Source organism: Cygnus olor, chromosome 6 (genome assembly GCF_009769625.2).
Source record: "Cygnus olor isolate bCygOlo1 chromosome 6, bCygOlo1.pri.v2, whole genome shotgun sequence".
Taxonomy (NCBI): domain Eukaryota; kingdom Metazoa; phylum Chordata; class Aves; order Anseriformes; family Anatidae; genus Cygnus; species Cygnus olor.
The window spans coordinates 24,245,208-24,266,150 of record NC_049174.1 but is presented as its reverse complement, the minus strand read 5'-3'; the positions used below and the strand labels follow the sequence as shown (position 1 = coordinate 24,266,150).

General features: G+C 49.5%; 1 protein-coding gene and 1 long non-coding RNA gene across 2 annotated transcripts in view; both read right to left on the bottom strand.

Annotated features, from left to right (window-relative positions):
* Positions 1 to 5,940: 5,940 nt before the first annotated feature.
* ITGB5 (integrin subunit beta 5) overlaps positions 5,941 to 20,943 on the bottom strand; it is a 48,657-nt gene continuing 33,654 nt past the window's right edge. The window contains 5 exon segments of the mRNA XM_040560782.1: positions 5,941 to 6,536; positions 6,999 to 7,165; positions 8,214 to 8,330; positions 12,806 to 12,906; positions 13,089 to 13,311. Coding sequence (XP_040416716.1) covers positions 6,441 to 6,536; positions 6,999 to 7,165; positions 8,214 to 8,330; positions 12,806 to 12,906; positions 13,089 to 13,311 — 704 coding nt within the window. The 3' untranslated portion in view covers positions 5,941 to 6,440.
* On the bottom strand, positions 17,676 to 20,879 carry LOC121071903. The gene is made up of 2 exons (XR_005820847.1): positions 19,146 to 20,879; positions 17,676 to 18,805 (listed from the first exon to the last, which is right to left on the bottom strand). It is a non-coding gene; the product is annotated as an uncharacterized LOC121071903 (long non-coding RNA).

The following is a 20,943-nucleotide window of genomic DNA, read 5'->3' as shown; positions in this document are numbered from 1 at the left end:
TCATTTTCTTTATGAAACAAGTTCTGAGCAACAGATTGGAAAATTATTTCTCAGTCCTGCATTGTGCACTGAGTAAGTCATGGAAAAAGTTGTATTCCAGTGCTTCATTTGACACCAGCATCACAAACATTTCAATTAGCAAAACAAAACCATGTTACCTCCTATGTGCATTCTTGTGTCAGGATGATTATAGTAAACAAGCATGTGTGCCTTTTTTTTTTTGAGGCACCTGAAAGTGATTAAAAATCCATTTCAAATTAAGAACAAATGTTAATTTCCTTGCTTGCCTGTGCTGCTCACATTCATAGCATAGTTCCTGCTGTTGGTCCCAACTGTTTCCAACATGGGAACTAGGTCACAATTTACAAAACTAATTTGCATTATAATATATGAATCTGGAAGTCTTGCAGTTCATTCTCTGCTCCGATCAGAGCCTCATATAGAGGCATAAGGCTGTATTTGACTTTGTCAGTTGTCACATGATCCATATTATCTGTCAAGTAAGCATTTATACGAACTTGCTGTCCTTAATTCATTCTGGAGGATCGTTTGTAGCAGAATGAAAAGATATTGCCATTTTCATAATGAGTAAGGCTGTGGTCAAGTGATGTCAATGCTTGCACCAGGAAGGCGGCTAACTTGCTGGTATTTCTGACCAAGTTACTGGGGACTGCATGAGAGATCAGCCTGATCTGGAATCATTAAGGAATTGTTACGTAGCTGTCCTGGTTTCAGGTAGGACAGAGTTAATTTTCCTCCTAGTACCTGGCAGGGTGCTATGTTTTAGATTAGGATGAGAAGAGCGCTGATAACATGCTGATGTTTTAATTGTTGTAGAGCAGTGCTTTCACCAAGCCAAGGACTTTTCAGCTTTTCGCTCTGTCCTGCTAGCGAGCAGGCTAGGGATGCAGCAGAAGCTGGGAGGGGACAGACCCAGGACAGCTGACCCAAACTGGCCAAAGGGGTATTCCATACCATCTGACGTCATGCTGAACAACATATAGGGGTGGCTAGCCGGGGGGGGGGGGGGCGCGGCTGCTTGGGGATAGGCTGGGCATCGGTCAACGGGTGGTGAGCGATTGCATTGTGCATCACTTATTTCGTACACATTATTATTATTAATACTATTATTATTATTATTATTATTATTGTTATTATTTTTCCTGTCTTAATAAACTGTCTTTATCTCAACTCACAGGCTTCACTTTCCCGTTTCTCTCCCCCATCCCGGAGTGGGGGGGGGGGGGGGGGGGGGGGAGGTGAGCGAACGGCTGTGTGGTGTTTGGCTGCCAGCAGGGCTAAACCACAACAGTAGCACACACATTTGTAATTTTCACTGTATCTTTTTGTCCTGGGCATCTTTGCCTAGAACAAAGAGTGTTGTGCAAGGAGAAGCAGCATGGGTGCTTTAATCAGGATAGCTGCTTAAGTACAGTGCTTTACTCAGACTTAAAATTCTTGCAAAAATCTTGATAAACCCAGCATCAAATTAAAACAGTTTAAATTTTTATCCTTAAAAGTACTTGTACATAACAGTATCAACATTGCTTTAGTAGCCAATAGTAGACAGGTCATGTTATTGTTTCCATAAACTATTCCATAAAAAGTTATTGGAGACCCAAATTCAGAAAAAATAACTGAATCACTTCCCCTTAAATGTACTTGGAAAGCCTGTTGCTGTGGGTTCTTAGCAAGTGACACAAACATTGCATTTAGGAAATAGTTAGGACTGAAGGAATGTGAAATACCCAGAGGAAGTTTGTTTCCATTTCTGAGTTTTGGAGGTCACTGACTCAGGGAAATGGTCTGTTTTGGAAGACTTTTAATTGAACTGCAGACTAGACAGGGCTGGACATCTCGTTTGTTTGTAATCACTCTGTTAGGTCTTGGTTGGTCTATATCAGGGTGACAAGTAGAGCTTCATGTTCGAACTCTGCAACAGATTAAAAGTCAGTTTGGTGCCTGCTCAGGCTTTGGGTTTTTCTGTCTTTTGACAGGTTCCTGCAGGCTGAAAGCAGGCTGAAAGCAGTGACCCTGCCTGCCTGTCTGGGTTGACTTTGTCCTCGTTCTTGATTCTCTGTTTCTGCATGACCCATGTCGTGCTCTGAACTCATGCTTATAATCTCATGCTGTCCACAGTCAGGCTGTGAAAATGCAGGGTTACGTGTGGAGGAAGCCCGAACAAGGATGTAGCTGTGAAGTTCTTGCTTACAGCACAGTTTCCTGAGCAGTGATGAAAAGTATAGCCTCAGATAAGCGTAATCGTATGGTCATAGGCTGTGCTTAGGTCAAATAGGTATTGCAAGAGCAGAAGATGAGCAGTGCAGTCACTTTTGATCTATCCCTGTAGAAATAATAGTAGCTATACAAGAGATGCTTTAACAAATAGGACGGTTTAGCTGGGGAAATTCTGCAGTGTTCTCTGCAGCTGATCATTTCTGCTCTGCTGAGAGGTGTCATTGTAGAGCTTAATGGAGAAGTTTCTGTTGTGCTGGGACCAGAGGATGACACCACTGATAATGGGAACAGAGAAAGAGGCAGGATGAAATCAAAACCTCCCTTGTATTTGTTTTTTCTTTGCTTTTTTTGCAGATGGGCAGTGAAGAGAAGGAGGAACAACAGTGAGCTTAATTCCAGTGTGAAGTATGCTCAGATAAGGAAATGATACCGGAACCCAGACCAGGAGATGCTGCTGGGTTGCACATGTAGTTAGTTACCTCGCCTTGGTATTTCCTGCCAGACATCTTAGTGACACTCTCCTCAGTATGCTAGCTCATTCGCTTTCCATGCAACTGGAGAAATGCAAGGTTGAATACGTGCAGAAGTGTGAGGCGTTCATGTTCTAAAGCTTGGGCTTAGCCTCTAGCTGTTGAGCACCTTCTTACTGCATCATTGTACAGGGCAAGGAGGCCGATCACAGGCTGCAGGGAATCTCCACGCTAGCAAAGCAATGAAGGCTGTGCTTAACCTTGACTTTTCCCAAGGTGTGACACAACAGCACTCTCCCAGAAATGGGAAAACACATTGATGAGACAGCAGGGGAGCCCCTGATCCCAGGGCTGTGCAGCAGCAGCCTCCAGCTGTGGCTGTGGAAATGTGGAGCTGATGTTGCAATGGCATCTGGGTTCCAAGTTGGCCAGACAAGCGCTGACATTTTCCATCACCATGTGACCTGCTGATGCCTTCTGCTTTAGCTTTCATTCAGGAATGCTAGCTGTGGTCAGGCTGCGTGTGTTTAGGGACACAAATAAACTGCTGCTGACTGAAATATACCATTCCTGTGACAGAGCTTGGCACTAACCTTGCCAAGGGTACAGGCAGATCTGCTTACACAGGAAAGTAAAGCTTCTCACTCTTAGCATCGCTTCCTTTTTTTTTTTTTATTTCTAGATGCAACCTTAAGTAGAAGCTGAACTTGGAGGGAGAGACCATAAAAATTACAAACATACAATTAATTATTCATTTGTATAAAGTTTCTCTGGTACCTTCTGATACCTTTTTTTGGTAAAAGGCAAGCCTGACCTACAGGCCTAATCCTTCCTCCACCCAGATGTGGTAGCAGATGTCCCTGCAGGATGCAGTGGGTTGCCTGTTGTGCTGCTCTGCCTTCAGCACCCCAGTGCTGCCAACCAGGGAGCAGGCAGCTGCTTGCTTGTCCCTGACAGCAACTGGCCCTGTTTCCTTCTTGCTGGAATTATTCTGCCCTTTCTCAGAAGGGTGTCACAGGACAGGTTCCCATCTTCCACTTGCTCTCCATGTTATATACCCTGGCAACTCTTCAGAGCAGTTTGTTTTACAGCCGATTCCCCCCCCAAACCCCATGAGCAAGGAAAGAAGCAAAGCTTATCATCACATCTTCAGGTCCCTTCCTTTCCTTCTTTCCACCCTCCCTACCCAAGTAACCCCCTGGCAGGGTCAAACTTCACCTTGCTGGAGCTGCCATCATTGACTGTTCTCTCAGCACCAAACTAATGTGCTAGGAAATGCCGCAGCTTAAAGGCAATCTGCAAAAGAAATGCTGGAAAGGGGGGCGCTGGCTGCGCCTTTCCTTTCCAAATGCAAAGGAAGAAAGCAAATGGTTTTCTTTTGTTTTTAAACTGCTTGGTCCCTCACAAACTAAAGGCAGTGGAGCTGTGTTCAAAGTGTTTGCTGCTCTGGGTGGCAAAGCTGGTGTAGAAAGTTCCTGCCCTGCTTTTCCCACCACTTTCCTTCCTGCTCTCCCTTTCCTTGCCTGTGAACCTTGCAAGTGAACCGAGCTAAAACTTGATCTGTAACAAGCAATCTGGCCTACTTAGGATGTTTTGTTTTTGTTTTTTGGATGCAGTATTTTTTTTTAACTTTGTGTTAGCAATGAATTTGTCAAAGCAGTGCTAGGCAGCCTGATGGTGGTAAAACCAGACTTTTTCCTGGATAGCCCTTCCCAGGTGGCAGCACTATTCCCAGGGATTCAGTATGCAACAAGGAGAATCACCTTAACCTGCCCTCATTGCCTCGCATTAAAACACCGCATAGGAAATGTGCAGTTAGCATTAGCTTCCCCTGAAGAGCACTTCTGTGCCATTGCTGGCTGCTGCAGCCAGCTTGCCACCGCGGCAGCTGCTGCTGCCCCTTTGCTGTGCTCAGACCTTTCCTACTTCTTGTGAAAGTGCAGGGAGAAGCCCCTGCACCTGCTGTGTCCTGGCTCTGGGCACGACATGGCCAGTGGTGCACAGCCTTGGTGTGCCCCGGGCGGCTCTGCTCTTGTGCCAGCCTCGTTCCCTGCCCTCTGCATTTCTGCTACCTCAAACTGCCCTTGCTAGGTCGGATTCAGTGACCATCCGGATGCTGAATTAAAAAATGAAGTGTGAAGACAGAGCACTGTTTTGTTTTGGTTTTGAAGGCCACCTGATCAATTCTGACGCTGACAGCGTGTAACTTACTGTGTTCTTAATCCCTGTCCCTAGCTATTTTTAGTGTGGTTTGTTGTGCTTCTTCAGTGCTGCTGGTAGGAGGAGGGGGACCATAAACTTCTTGAAGGAGAGCTGTTTATACTGAGCAAATAAGGGCTCCTGTTTATAGAGGCAAAAACAAATAATAAAAAAAAAAATCCGGAAGGATGGGCCAATGGCTGTTTTCCAATGAGCAAAGCAAGTCAAAACAATGAACGCCATTTGTTTTTGCTTTTCCCTGGCAAGCTTCCTTCAGCTGACTATTGCATGATCTGTTCAGGGTGAAGAGGGAAAAAAAAAAAGGCCAAAAAAAATAAAAAGCAGTAGCAATTGCTCTGGCTTCTCTCTCCTGCATTCTGCTGAAGTCCCAGAGCAGAGCTTGTGTGGGTTTAAAGCTGCAGCTGTCATCTGGGGTAATGCAAACCCCAGCTTCAGAGGAAAACAGATGGGGCAGGAGGAACGGTTTCAGGGTGAAAAAAACAAAATGTAAGTTCTGAAATAACAGCGCTAGGTCTTAACCAGCTCACTGGTTGGCCAGAAGCTGAGGCTGGACCCCCCAGCTCTATTCTGCGTTCAAACCTTGGATGTGAAACACTCAGAGGCAGATGTGTGGCTGGCATGCCATGCTCACAGCTCCCTCCTGCAGCCACCCAGGCTGGATGCCTACTTACAGAGCGCAAGGAATCAGTGCTGAACATTTCCTCAGCCTAAACTCCCATTTCCCTCGGGCTTTCCCCAGCCTTCCTGCTGCTTGACGTGGAGCAGCCGTGCCGAGCGTGAGCTCCAAGCGATGTCTGGCTGTCCCCACCCTTGGTCAACAGTGCGGCATTAAACCAACATACCTTCTGCAGCCGTCACCACGGCTCCGGTTCCTGTTTGTGTCCTCGTGCTGGGACTGATAAGGCCGATAAATAAATACGGCAGCACCCGTTCTCCTTGCAGGAGCACGCCCCGTCTCAGTCTGTCCCTGCGGGGCTCATTAAGGAGACAACAAACTCCGCTCGCAGCATCATGTATGCACAATAGTTTTATTTCGTTTTTATATAAAAAAAATCCTAAAGACTGCAAATTCTTGTATCCTAATTTCTTATACAAATGCTTCCAACACCCTCCTCTTTTTTTAAGCTAATTCCCCCCTAACAACTTGCAATGGCGTGGGGTTCCCCTGATTTTGGCCTAGTCACCCTTTCTAGTGGGATGGGATATGTCTAAAGCTGCAATATGGCACTTGGTTCACTTAGTTGGCAGGTTTAATATATCCGGAAAGCTGGGCTGTGGAGCCTCACGTGGCTCGAAGTCCATGAGCACAGGCGGTGAGCCTGCCTTGGCTTCGGCGTGTCCCCAGACAGCACGCTACTCTTCTCCTCACTGTGCAAATAACAGGCTTGCGTCATCGACCAGTCCTGTTGTAAGGTATTCCCTCCTCTGAAGAGGATCGATCCCATCTTCAAGTCGGGAGCAGCAAATACAGTCAAGCAATTGTTCACAGCAGTCCCACGCGCTGAGACCTGATCAGTCAACCGTACCGTTGTAGGACTTGTTGAGCTTGTTGAACGTAAACTCCACGTTATGCGTAGAAATGGGCTTTCGGTAGAGGGGGTTGGATGCCTTTGGAGAAATAAACAAAGGGAAAAGGTAAGGAGCAGAACCTGTGTCATGGCAAAGATGTGTGTAATCATCTCACAGGATTACAGAATGGTTTAGGTTGGAAGGTCACGTCCCAACAGACCGGGTTGCTCAATCCAACCTGGCCTTGAACACTTCCAGGGATGGAACAGCCACAATTTCTCTTCCATCCTCTACCACCTGCTCTAATTACTTCAGAGATAACTGCATTTGGCTTTGACCCACCTTCTGTCCCATCTGCAAGCACAAAGTGATGCCTTCAAATGCTGACCAGCCCCATGGGCAGGAAACCTCCCCACAATGCTTCCTTGTAGACCTGGCCACCTGAATTTCCAGACAGCACAGTACACACATCCATCTCTTTTCTCCATCACTGCAGAGCTCTTTGCTGCCAGCTATGCTGAGGGACCCACCCCCCTCCCCCAGCAGCACCCCAGGGCTCACCATTTCATATCTCGCCCTGGAGCGTTCACTCTGGAAGCGGTCGAACTCCCGCCTGTCGTGAATGGTGACGAGCAGCTTCCAGAGCCCCAGCAGGATGGTGCCGATCAGCACCACGCTGCCGATGACGGCCAGCACAATGGTCACAGCACTGGGGGCTGAGCTGCATGCTAGAAAGGAGGGGGAGAAGGAAATCAGCTCTGGAGCAGGTGTATCCAGACCAGGACACCGGGACATCATGACCTGGCGCGCAGCCACTGAGCAAGTGGCCTCAGGGCACTGTGTGAGCAGCAGGGACTGAGTTAAAAAAAGCAACAGTCCTCGCTGTAACAGAAGGGATTTTTTATTTTTAAATTCAAGAGCATTTATTCCTGGCTGGGGGCAGGGCAACAGCACAGTTCACAAGGACGTCACCAGGGCTGGAATGTCACACAGCGCATCAGGGGACAAGCTGGGCAACCCATGTGGGACACAGAGGGCCAAGGCGCCTCTGGCAAAACCCAGCTTGGCTCCTGACCCACTCTGATCTGGAGACAGGTAATTACCGGTTGCTTTAACTAAGCACATTGCCTGTCAGCTAATCAGCTGGTCTTTCAATTAAGTGCAGGCTGCAGACTAAATAAAATGAAATGTGCTTCCCTCGAGACTTCCCACCCTGGCCTGTGTCTTGGAGGAGCAGAGCAGAGCACAAGAAGCTCCTGCTGGGTGCTCACCAGCTCTTCCTGAAGTGCCACATGGGGTTTCCTTTGAGAAGCTGGGTTGCTGTGATTGAAGCAACATACAGGGCCCATGCTGGGAACTGCAGCTGTCCCAGGGGAGGGGAGGTGGGGCACACACACTGAGCTGCTGGGACCAGAGCTACTGCTTGGAAATGCAGAAATCCACAGCTCTTGTGGGGGTTTCCTAACATCCTGACTTAAAAGCAGCACCCGGTGTCCCCACCTGTAATATATTTGCTCACAGTGGCTCTGTCCCCAAATCAGTACATGATCTACTTCATGCTATGTGAGCAGGCCAGTTTTAATCTCAACATCCTGCACATTGCACTCTCAGTCAGAAGCCTTTTTTACTAAGTTGGGAGCATTTGGCTCTGGGTTTCACCCCAGTTATTTGCTCATGCATGCAGCCCATGAAAGCAGCTTTCTGCCAGCCAGCAGCAGCCCAGCACCTCCTGCGGGGCAGGCTGCACTGTCAGAAGGAGGGCAAAGGAGGGCAGACCTGGCTCCTTGAGGACAGTGAGGTTGGACTTCCCACTGGCGAGCTCTGAGTAGGTGAACTTCATGACGCAGTTGTTCACCGGGTAGGCGCACAGGATGGCATTCGGGTCATCCGTTTCTGGAATGAAATGAAGAGCAGCTCTGAGCCCCCACCAGTTACTTGGCCAGGACACCCCGTGCCTCCATCACCCCACACACCAAGACAGCTCTGCACATGACAGCATGCCCAGCCCGGTGCTTTGCATGGGGAGGAGAGGCTCGTTTCCACCCATAGGCCAGCCTCGGAGCTGGCCCCTGCTCTTCTGGAGCAGTGTCGTGCCGGGGACCTTGCATTCCTTCCCATCCGAGGGGCTTCCTGTCCTACATATGGTGCACATTACAGCCCGGCTCCAGCCGAAACTCAGCATCACGTGGGGGGAGGGAGAAAGCATTAGGAAAAGCTTAAAAGCCTCCACTATAGTGCCTTTGCTTTGAAGATACCCCTGCTGCAAGGCACACCTGGCTGAGAAAAAGCCTGACGGAGCTGGGAAACAGCATGGGAAAAATCAGGAGGCAAGGTGGGCACCTCCAGGGGCCTGGGAAGGGAGGAAAACGGGGAAGAAAAGCAGTGCCTGGAAATGATCAGCACACTTTGATCTTGATTCATGTGAAAATACGGTTGTTAACTGGGACTGCAGCAACACACAGTCGGGAGCTGCCATGTCCCTGCAGCCCGGAGCATCCCAGGGTGCTGGAGTCAGCAAGTGTCACACTCACTGCTCAACAAACAGCACACGGCAAACAGGAGCAAGCTCACTCATGCACACCCTTCCTTCACGCAGGGAAATAAATGCCTCTTTTCTTCTTGATTTGCTCAGCTTCCTAAGATATGAAAGCTGCAGGAAAAGTGATGGGGACACATCCAGCCCTGCTGACACACAGCAGCAGCCCATGGGTGGTGCTCCAGCTTAGCCGAGCTGCTCCGGCTCAGGAAAGGCTGGAAGACACCTCCAGCCATGCCAAGCCCTGCAAGAGCCCCTCTTGCCTTTGTGGGATGGCGTTTTCAGGAATGGGATTTGGGCACCCAGTCCTATTGGCTGACAAGATGTGGCTTTGGTTTAGGCACCTGGAAAGTGCTTCCTGCAGCTTGTCACTAGCATCTGTGCCCATCTGTCACACAGAAATGGCCTGGCTTTCATGACCACGGCTATTCCAGCCCCTTATCTCCTGCCCTTCTGTTTGTCTTTCCTTTCAATGCCTTCAACCTGCCTTCAGTGGGAAGATTAATTCCTTCCATTTCAACAACTCTGAGCCCAGCTGCAGCTGCACCACTGGTGAGCCCCAGCAGGGTCCTGGTGCACACAAGCCTCAGCTGTTCCTGCCTCAGGACAGCAAAACCCCCTCTCCACCTTCACCCACGGTACTGAAGGCAGGGCTGGAGAAGTGCACACTCGTACCTGGCAAGGTACTAATTAGACTAATATAGATAAAACTTGGTTTGGAATTCACACACCCCCAGAGAGCACTGACGGCCCCTTTGAGCTTTCAGGTCCACCACCACGTGCGCTTGGCGGGGCAGCTCAGCACCGGACCTGTCACAGCCCATCATGCTGAAAGCCCCTCTCTGGGACCATCAAGAATGGAAACTCGGTATTACAGAAACAAAGGTGATCCTGCAGCACACAACACAGCTCATAGCAGCCTCCCAAAAAGCATCATTCTGGCTCATAAGTCCAACGTTAGATGGCTCTGCTTTATGAAGCCTTGAAAGACAGGCTGCTGCAAGGGAACGGCCTCGGTTTGCATCAGGGGAGGTTTAGTTGGGTATCAGGAGGAATTTCTGCATGGAAAGGGTGGTCAGGCATGGGAACAGGCTGTCCAGGGACATGGTGGAGTCGCTGTCCCTGGAGGTATTTAAGAGATGTGTGGATGAGGCACTTAGGGGCATTGACACCGAGTCAGAGGGACATATGGACCTCTCCCTGACAGAATAATAGAACCGAATCCAAAATGTTTTATGAACATATAGGCCAAACCTTTACTATGTTTAGTTTAGAAGGAAGCTTAGAAACTCTGTATCTCTGGTGCTACCATACTAATTAGTCAGCTTCATCAGTAAGACCATACAGAATTGTATCTCAGAATTAGGGGGGGGTTAAGCTGACCCAGGCCTGGAGGATGTGTCTGAACAGATTAGGTGAGGAATTCATGGTGTACCTATGTCCTTGGATACATAAATGACTTCACTTAGCATGCATGCCTGAGTTGAAACAATAAGATACGAAAGAATGAGGTGGCCTGAGCATGCGCAGGAACTGGGCTCAACCAGCAAACACAGGGAGGAAGACTAGCGACGACCACCAGAAGACCCCCAAAAGACCACCAGTAGGAACAAATGTGCATGCATCAGGGATATTTAAATGCTTTAATGAGTTATGGGAAACAGTGTGACTATGTTAATTATTACTTGGAAATCCCATTAATATGTATGTTTTGATTGTGTATAACCCCTGTAGCTTGAACAATTCGGTACACACACTAGGAAGAGCGATCCCCTGTGTGTCTGGCACCCCAGTTGAAGAATGCCTGCTTTCTAAAACTCCAAGCTGAGAGTTTCTTTGACCAGTTTTTACGGTATCAGTATGGTTTAGCAGCAGACTTCGTAGTGTTAGGTGATGGTTGGACATGATGCTCTAAGGGATCTTTCAACCTAAACAATTCTATGGTTCATACCCAGAGCCAGAAGGTGCTCAGGATCTTCCAGGGGATCTTCAGCACCGCTCGGTATTTAAGGTCCTAGCCTACACTGTTGGGACAACCCAGGCCTGTGTCTTCCGGCTGCCAGTGACAAATACCAGACTTCAGCCTTTCAGCAGGGATTGTGAACATGTGCTACATAACGCAAAAATACTTGAAGGATTTGGCTGACTCTGCCTGTGAGGTAGCCTGCAGTCCCTGTGCGCTTTCTCTAGGAATATTATGCAGCCCAGATCTCCAAGCTGCGCAGTGCTCTGAGGTCCCAGAGCTCTGCACCGCCCAGGATTGGACTGCGGCATTGCAGCAGAAGAATAAGCATAATTCCCCAGAATGTCTTAAAACAGAAATTTGGCCGTTTTCCTCTGAAAGCAATGGGGGGTTGGCCAACCACAGCCCAGCCTCACCTCCCAGGGTGCAGTCAGCACAAAGGCTGGCTTTGGCGTTGTGCAACACACAGGCAGGAGAGCTGAGCTGTAACCCCCAGTATGTGCTGGCTTCTAAGAAACATGGGCGAGCCAGGCATCAGAAAGGAGCTTCATGTGGTTTGGAAGCATTTAAAAGGGACTTGTAACCTCTCACAGTGCACTGGTGTAGGTTCACTCCCCTGGTAAACTGCAGCGAGGATGGGGAGAACTAGAGCAAGTCTCCAAAGGAGAATGTACGAAACCCTGCTGGTGGTAATTTAAAAGCTGGGCACTGTGTATGAGAGGAGCCAACAGGAGGAACATCATCTGCAGGCAGCTCAGGAGGAAGGGAGAGAAAGGACAAGCAAGGTAGAGCACTTGTAATCTATGAACTATGAAAGAGAATGAGCAGTTGTCAGATGTGGATGGGAATTTATCCCAGCCTCTCTGACCCTCCTCCAAGAGGTATAGCCAAGGCCAGGGTAAGGACTGGGACTAAAGCTGTGACAGTTTGGGTCTCCTCTACTGTCTCAGACAGCAACCAAAGATTGCCAGAATGAAGCTTGAAAAGAAGGAGGAGAAAGTCATCTGCTGAGGGACAAGGTGTGGGGTGACCTCAAGCAGAGGACACAATGCTCAGGACTTTTAGCAGGCAGTTCAACCACAGCAGAACTCATCATCCCCAAAACAGCTTTGATATCTCTTACAAGCTCGCTTCTTCCAAGAGGAATTCTTGGGAATTTTAGAGAACGCCTTTTTTGGGTGATACTTATTCCTTCTGCACCCTCTCACAGCTCATCTAAGCTCTCCTGTCATCTGATCTTATCCCACTCTCTTCGCTCCTCGCACTGGGAATTACGGTCTTCGTATACCAGACAGGGTGGAGGGAGGGCTGCTTTGGACACCCTCCACACTATCCTTGTGCAGAGGGTTACACGGCTGTTAGCTCAGCAAGACAGAGCCACAGCTGCTCACAGCAAACGCGTGCCCAGAAATACGTATGTAATGCCTAACCTTAGGATGGGGGGGACGCTTATCTCACGTCTCTAGCAAGCCAACATGTCCAATTCATAAAACTCGTAATTTCTTCTAAATTACTTCATTAAATAAAACTGATGTGTTTCCTTCCAAAAGGAAATGAGGTGGTTATGTTAGCGTTATGTACTACTGCTTGGATCCAGGTTTTAAGACGTTATTTAAAATCAAGAGTTTTTTACTTAGCATCGACTGATGGTGTTTTATGTAGCTGATATAGAAATAATAACAGAAAATCAATTGAGCTGCTAACATGAACACTCAAAGCGATGCAGATTACAGCCCAGACAGAGGGTCACACATTATGCTTTCTAAATACTGTGTTTTCCCCAAGGCTTTCTTTACAGATAGGTCTTGGATGGGTTAAGAGGATTTGGAAGCCGCAGTCACTGGGCACTGCTTTCAGCTGCATACTTACTGAGAACATCCACAGTGGTGATGATCTCGTCCTTGCAGTGCTTTTGGCAGGTTTGGTTATCCAGTCTTCCTGAGTTAAACAGCTTGCATTCAATGCAGTCCCTGCAGAAAGACACACAGAGGGAAAGCCTGAGCACACGGACAATGCAGCCTACCACCTGCACCCCCCCCCGGAAAGGGGGGGTGTAGGTCTAGAAGCTGCACCACAAGGAAAGAGGAACTTCAGGATCAGCTATCTCCCCTTTCCACCAGCGAGAAGCGCCTCACGAAGCCCCCGTGAGTACCTTTTAGTGCTGCAGACGCCCGGGCAGGTGGGACACTTCTCACAGGTCTCTCCGAAAGCCCCGGGCTCGGTGCACTGACACCTCCCGCAGACGCAGGTGCCACGGCCGCTGCACATCTGCCCGTCGCTGGACACGCAGCCGCCGGTCTCAGTGGAGCAGTTGCAGTTGTCCCCGATGTAGCCCGCGTGGCACTTGCACTCCCCGCAGTGACACTCGCCGTGGCCTAGGGGACAGAGAGGTGACAAGGGCGTCAGCAGCGGCCAGAGCCAGCACTGGCGTGATGCTGATGGGTCTGAAAGCAAAAGGCCTACATGTCTGACCATTTCCTAAGGTCTTTCCTGTCCTGCTTTCCTAACAGCTTTATTTGAGAAGTAATCCCAAGGCAGTGTATTAAAAGAATTAAACCAGCAGCACCTCCTGCATCCAAAGGAGACCTCGGCACCCCAGCCAGCCCCACAAAGGCTGCTGGGACCAGCTGAACCTCCTCTGGGGGCAGCTCACAGCAGAGATGAATAAAGGAACCGTCTCAGTGAGGATTCTTCCCTAACCAAAGCATCCTCTTGCAGCTATGGTGTTAAGCGACAGCCTGAGAAAGTCAACAGACTTCAAGGCTTTCAATTACAGTAAGTGGAGTGGCTGGCTGCCGAGCATCTGGTTTCAGAGAGGCATCCATCAGCTCGCTGGAAATACTGCTCAAATTCCTCCGTGGTCAGTCCCTAGGAGAAAAGATGCTTCTGAACGCACGGTTTATAGAGCTGAATGGTTTGTACACAAGGCTCATCAGAAACCTAATTACAGCTCAGCTTTCCCACTGGAAACAGCCTCAAGTGCCTCAGACAAGATAAATTATATATGTGCTCTTTTCATCAGCACAAAACCACTGATAGTTCTGTCTGTGAGATTACCAGAGGGGCTGTGGGTTGTCACGCTGTACCCCTTGCCAAATGCCAGATGCCCTCCTACAGCCTCTTCTGTACTCCCACCATTTGCTTTGGATCCAGCCTGAGAACTCAAACACTACTGGACAGAGGAGGTTCACCAGATGTCTGAAGGTGACCTCCCTTCACACCACCCATGGTCCCAACTGGAGTGTAAGCCACCCCCTGCCGCAGGAGAGGGGCAGAGTCCGTCTCGGAGCCCCTGCACCATCAGCCTTCACTCATCCCCTTTGGACACCACAGAGCCCAGCACAGGATGCAAATCCACAGGAAATCCGTCTCTGGAAGTTGAATTGCTTATGAAATGGTTCGGTTTTTCAAGCAGTTGGTGCCAGGCCAGCCTAGGAAGCTAGAGAGCCTGCACATTCCTTCCAGCTCTGGCACGCTGGGGATGGAGCCTGGAACAACTGCCCCAGGGAAGGGAAACAACCGCTTCCAAATAGCGCATCCTAGTCCAGTGCTGTGACTGCAAAATTTAAGAAACAGCCTCTTGAAGCAAATGGTTTTGGTTACTGAAGATCAAGAAAAAGCCCTTATATATGAAGGTGACTAACTGTGGGATGTGAGCCTGAAATACAAGAACACGTTGAAATGTGCTTTCTGCCTTGGCCACACTGGCTCAACATGCAAGAAGCCACTGGCTGAAGCTCCTCACGGGGAACGTGCCAAGAGTGAAAATTTCCATGTTGACTTTTAGCAGCAAAGATGTTAATATCTTTGGTGCCTGCACCAGCTTGAAAGAGCAGCCACTCCTTCCTCACCACAAGCTCCATTTGTAGTGCCCTCCATCTCCCGTCTACCTCCCACATGGCATGAAGGCCAGAGAACCGTGGGTGAATGGGATACATTTATTTCTCGTATGGGCTTGACAAGAGCTGACCCACTTCTCTAGGTCCACCCGGAGCCCCAGGATGGGAATTCATGCTTGTGACTTGATGCACCTCATGTCCTCCTGCTCGGGACACAGTGTGACAGGAGCCTGAGGCAATTCATCGTGCTGGTCGCTGAGAGTCTTTAGATGACTGTGACCCAGACTTGAGGTTTGCAGCATGGAGAGTGCTCCATGGTGCTTGTGTATTGCAGCAAAATGTGCTGCAGGTTCCCACTCTGAGCTATGCCACAGTCACAGACAAGGCTGACGAGGTGAAGCACTCTATATGGCACCTAAGATCATGCCAGTGGGAGCCCTTCCACCACTACATCCATGCCGAGCCTAGTCCCAATGTTATTTTCAAGACAAAAATGCAACCTCAGGGACTCCAGGGAGGCTGTGCTCCAGGACTGTGCACCAGCAGCAGGCTCAGGGTGCAGGATATTAGCCTGGACTTTAACCCCACCTCGAACCGTTTGGGCTTGTGCGTTCTCTATTACTGCTGGTTTGTGAAGCCAAAAGACACTAATTATGTTCTCCAAACATAACAAGGTATGTTTTCTTCTGTTCCCATCCTTGAAACGTGAGGATCTTAGATGTTTAGAAGATCCGGATCTAATTGGGAAATGAAAAACTCCCTCTGAATTGATAACATAAGTTAGCCAGCCAACTCTTAATTGCTGGGGGTAACACAAAACACATGTGCGGGAGGCTGCAGGGACCCACTGGGAGGGTGTAGCAGAGCCAGACCATGCTCCTGGGGGCGGAGAGCAGCCCCCAAACCAGATGTGGGCTTGCCTGGGCTCTGGGTGGGAGCTGCAGGGCATGGCACTGCTGAGTACTGACTGTCACTGTCACCTCTGACAGTCACTTACCTGGCTTTTGGAAGGACGTCCAGCCACCCTCGCCTCGCCCCAGCCTGTGGCCGTGGCTGTGTTTGCCTTTTAGGAACTGCACCGAGCACTGGTGCACCAAGAGGTCAGAAACTGAGTGCACTAAAAGCCCTGTCACTGGCTCTTATTGTTGGGAATGTTTCTCCTAAAGCCCCCAGCTCTTGGGGACCACATGATTATGCAAAAATATCATCTTTTTTGAGAGAAATAAAATGTGACCCCAGCTTTTATGGAGAAGGTGAGAGGGTCTGGAAACAAGCCCATTTTCCCCACCTTTGAGCAATTCTCTAGGAAAATAAAATCAATATGATAAAAGAAAAAAATTCCTCATGATTTTTAAACCAGTTTCTTAGTTTCTGAGGCTCTCGGGACAAGAGAAGTTACTGCATTTAGTTCCCATTAAATCAGGCACAATAGTAAGTTGTGTGCCTCTGTGCTCTCGGATGAGCCTTTGGATCAGGACCTTCCAAATTCTGGGCACTTGCTTTTGTCATTTTTGGTTACCTACATGACTAATTAAAAAAAAAAAAAAAAGGGAAATCTGGGAACTGAACCTACTAAGACAAATAAGTGATGGCGAGCAGCTTACAGCCTCGCCATGCCATGCCTCCCACCAGCATGCCGAGCCCTGCCCTCCATGCTCGATGTCCAGCCAGCCCTGACGCAGCAGCCACGTGTTGTTTGCATTCCCTCGGGGTGAAGGCACCAAAAATAGCTGCCTATGGAAGAGGGAGCACTCTAAACCCACCGATGCGGGGCAGTGCTTGAGCAGTTCTGGTGTCTGCCCAGCCAACCCTTTGGTGCCCGCAGCAGGTACAGGAGCGGAGCCCCCGGCACTGCACGGTGTGTGTGGGAGGGAGAAGGGCAGCGGAAGAAGCTTGGAGCACTTGGAAAACTTTCCACTTGGGAAAGGGCCCTGGTAAGACGCAGTGCCTGCTTAGGCAAATAAATCATCTGGCTTCCCACTCGTCTCTTTCCATGACTCAAAGAAGCCACAGGCTGCAGCGCCCGCCCTGCACAAAACCACGGCACTGCGTGGGGATGGGGTTGGGATCCCATCCGCCCGTCCTGCAGGGCTGGCAGGGAAAACAAAGGCTGGCAGGGACATCCCAGCCCCATGTCCTTGTCCTAAAAGGTTACTATCTAAACACAGACAGTGAGGGCATGAGGTCTCTACTGAAGCACCGCCACTGACGGGCTCCGTTTACGCCAGAACTCGCCCACGCTCGTGTATCCACAGCGCTGTACCGAAACAACGAAACGAGCACTAAAAGGCAAATAATAATAGGAAAAGTGCTTTTCTATATATTAATTACACAAGACACCATGGACCTGTGCATCCTGCCAGTGCGTTCATTTTAAAGGATATTTATATTTCAAAGCATAAGGGTTTGGCCAAGAATCAACAAGGCTTTAAATAATTCAATCCTAGCACTGGCTGAGCTCACCAGTTCTGTCACTGAAAATAGCATCAGAGATGCAGACTAATGAAAGCAAAGGCAAAGGAATAAATACATCTAAGCTGCTAATTCACCCTTGGGTACCACAAGCCACATCACATTACTGTCAGTATCCCACACATCGCAGCGCTGCATTACAAAAAAACTCCCTCCCCCCAAGTCCTCCCGCTTTCTCCCTCATTTGGGAACTTCTGGGTTAATTGAGAACTGGGCAGGGAAAACAGGGCTTTGGAAACTGCTGTCTCACGAAAGCAGCTGAAAGTGATCCGGGGCAGAGCGGATTTCCTGCGGCAGCCCTGGCCAGCCTTTCCTCATTTTCCTTCTCTCCACCGCAGAAGTGGAACTGAAATGCAATCATGAGATACAGCTCCTGACAGAGATCTAAAGCTGAGTTTCTTAAAATAAAGCTGCCACCTTTTTTTTTAAACTTATTTATTTTTTGTTTAAGCAACCTCAGCACGCCGCAAACCTCTCGGCTTTTGCTTACACAACTGCCTCGGCTGAGCCTGCCACACGTGGCCTTTTGGATGGAGACCCCGAGCTGGGAATTGGAGCTTTTGGGTCCTGCTGCCGACTCTGCTACCAATGCAGGGAGAGATATGGGGCTGCCAGACCCTCCCAGAAACAAGAGGAGGAAACTGGGATGGGTGTGCTGGTTCCCTTAGAGCTGTGTGTTGAAATAACACCCAGCCAAATCGGGTACATCCATGGCTTCATCACCCCTTAAGGACCTGACATGGAAGGCACTGCAAAAATGGCTAATAATTCATACTATTCCTAAAGGCAGATGGGAAGTGGGGAGGGGAGCCCCATTTTTTTTCCCCCTCCTGTGTTTCCCTCCAACCCTCTAACTCTAAGAGGGCTGGTGCCACTGCCTGCTTCCAGAAATCTCCATTCCCCTTGCTGCAGGTCTCCACAGGTCTCCCATGGGATGCGCTGACACCTCTCCCACCACAACACTCCTGCACTTGCCACCAAAGGCTGACAAAAGCCAACTCTCCAGCACCATGGGAGCATTCAGGGAACTTCATCTGCTATCACATAATGAATGAGATCCGCTTCTACGATGTGCAGAACCTCTTGCTGCAGATGCCGTGAGATCCGTGACCAGCTGCTTCTCCCTGCTTACGTGCTCCTTGGCCCAACCCTTTGCAGGCACAGCATGGCAGGCCAGCAGGGATGGACTTATCTCAAGCACGCGCACACAAAAAAAACAACACCCAACCCCCCAGATTCATTCCTAAAATATAAGTTGGCTCCAAAACAAAGCCGCAGGATCCCAAATGCCTGAACTTTGGGGCCAAATGGTTCAAGTCATCCTTAAAATGAAAAGCAGGCTAATTCCCAACCTACTGTGGCACGAATGGGCTGAATGTCCTTTCAGCTGGACCTCATCATGAGGAGTGGTCTCCAGAGCAAAGAGACATTCTTTCTCTGCAAAATCCAGTGCCGCGGGAGCCTTGCCCAGTTCTGCGTTTGGATGCAAACACATAATCTGGTGCAAGTTCACTGAAGGTCCATGGTTTTGGAATGGATTTCTCCCTTCCCAAAGAAGCTGGAAGAAGTCAGAATTTCATTCAAAATAAGACAAAGAGAGAGAGAGAGAGAAAAAAAGAAAGAGAGAGAGAGAGAGAGAGAGAGAGAGAAAGAAAGAAAGAAAGAAAGAAAGAAAGAAAGAAAGAAAGAAAGAAAGAAAGAAAGAAAGAAAGAAAAAGAAAGAAAGAAAGAGAAAGAAAGAAAGAAAGAAAGAAAGAAAGAAAGAACGAACGAACCTGCAGCTTACGTTGCACTGCACTTTCAGGTCTTATATTCAATTTTCTAAACCAAACAGAGCAAAATTCAGGGGCTGTCCATGCATGCCAACAAGAAATGCAGAGACCCAGAATTTCACTCACCTGCTTGTTTTAGTCCTTCATTTGCCTCTAAACCCAAAATACAGCATTCATCTCCCAAAGTTTATTTCTGTAAATTACTGTAATCAGAAAGGCCAAATGCAAACATCAAATGAGCTGGCCGTAAAAGCAGAGCACTGAAGCGAGACCATCCCAGCACACTGTCTCTCTCTGGGGAGCAAATGCGTGACACGGTTTTTGTTCAGAGTCTGTATTGTTTTTTATTTTGGAGCTTCCTAACCCCAAGACACAAGGTTACGGGCCATGGGGGTGGCTGTGCCTACACACAGGGTTTGGGTAGGTGCATGTGCCATCAGATGTCACCTCTCGCTGCTGCTTTAAGAGCAGACCCTCAGCCAGAGCTCTGGCTCCTGCAAAGATGTACGTGTCACCACTTTATTCTTTAATTCTGCCATGGCATTGAACGCCTCATTAGCATGCATTAATGGTTGCAGAATGCCCGCTCAAAGGGCAAGGAGAAACACCAGTGAAAAGCAGCCGGAAAAGCAGCGCTCTGTGGGGTCAGGTCCTCGAAGGAATTCGTGCCAGATTTCGGGAGGGCTGCACGAGTCTTTCACACCACTAAGGGCTGGGACAGAGGGAAAGGAGGGGTAAGAAAAGATGGCACTTCCCTCTTGTGCAAGGAAAGGACCTGCAAAGCAGCGCTCAGTCCATTTGGGAAGGACAGCCCAAATCTTTTATAGTTCCTGCTGGCTTCTCCTGGACTGTGACTGCTTGGGGCTGATAAAACCAGCCTCAGCCCCTTGGCAAGCAGCAGGACAGGCAGGGCTGGAGGCAGAAAACCCCTAAGGTGGGGGCACGGCCTGCAGACGGATGGTAGGGTCACCGGGGAGCACACCAACACTATACGGGCATGGCCACAGGGAGGGCAGCCAGGGACATGGGCTGAGAGGAAGCAGAAGAGAGGCTGGGAAAGGATGGAGATGCAGGGAGATTTCAGGAGCACCCCAGCGAGGGTTCCCCCTCATCTTCAAGAGCCACCAAGAATGTGCATGCCTGGGAGACCCCTTAAGCCCTTTCCAATTGCCCAGTGGCACAGGGCTGGGCATCCCTGCTGCCACTGCAGCAGGTGCCCAAGGGCAGGATGTCCTCGAGCAGAACGCATGCCACCGGCTGTCCACAGCGGGTAAGCACGGCCCCTGTGCATCCCTGCGGTTCCTCATCCTCTCCAGGCTGTGTAAGGAGCAGGAAGCATCTCGGTGACGTTCCCCACTACAGGCTGAGAGGTTTGGAGAGCTGCTCTCAGACCTCAAGCATCTGGAGCCACTTCCCCAGGGCCAAGCATGGCTGGACCCGACCTTTCGGGACAACACCATGGAACGCAGCTGGGGCTGACACCGAGTGGTTGCAGCGACTCCTCCACAGCCACTTTCTGCACTTTCTGTAGGCAATAAAAGCCAAGGTGAATTAAACGCAGGAAGGAGAAACAGGCTTTTAGAGAGCTCGAGGAAAACGTGCAGCCTCAGTAACTCTTGACCACATCTTCAAAGAGAGATGGATGCTACAGCAGTGCCGTCTTCTTGTTACTTGCACTAGCTACAACATCCCCCGGGCTGTGCAGCAGCTCTCCAGGCAGAAGACCTCAAGCTGCCTGAAGCCAGGTCTGCTGGCTGGTAAGAAGGAGCGATGGGCACACAGTACTCATCTTTGCCAGGGTGGGGAGGATTCGAAGAGAGAAGGAAGAGAGATACTCACAGTCCTATGACACTAATTACAAAAGGAATGGGTTCAGCTCACCCCAAGCCGCAGCCCCACTGGCACAAGCAGAAGCTGCCTGGCA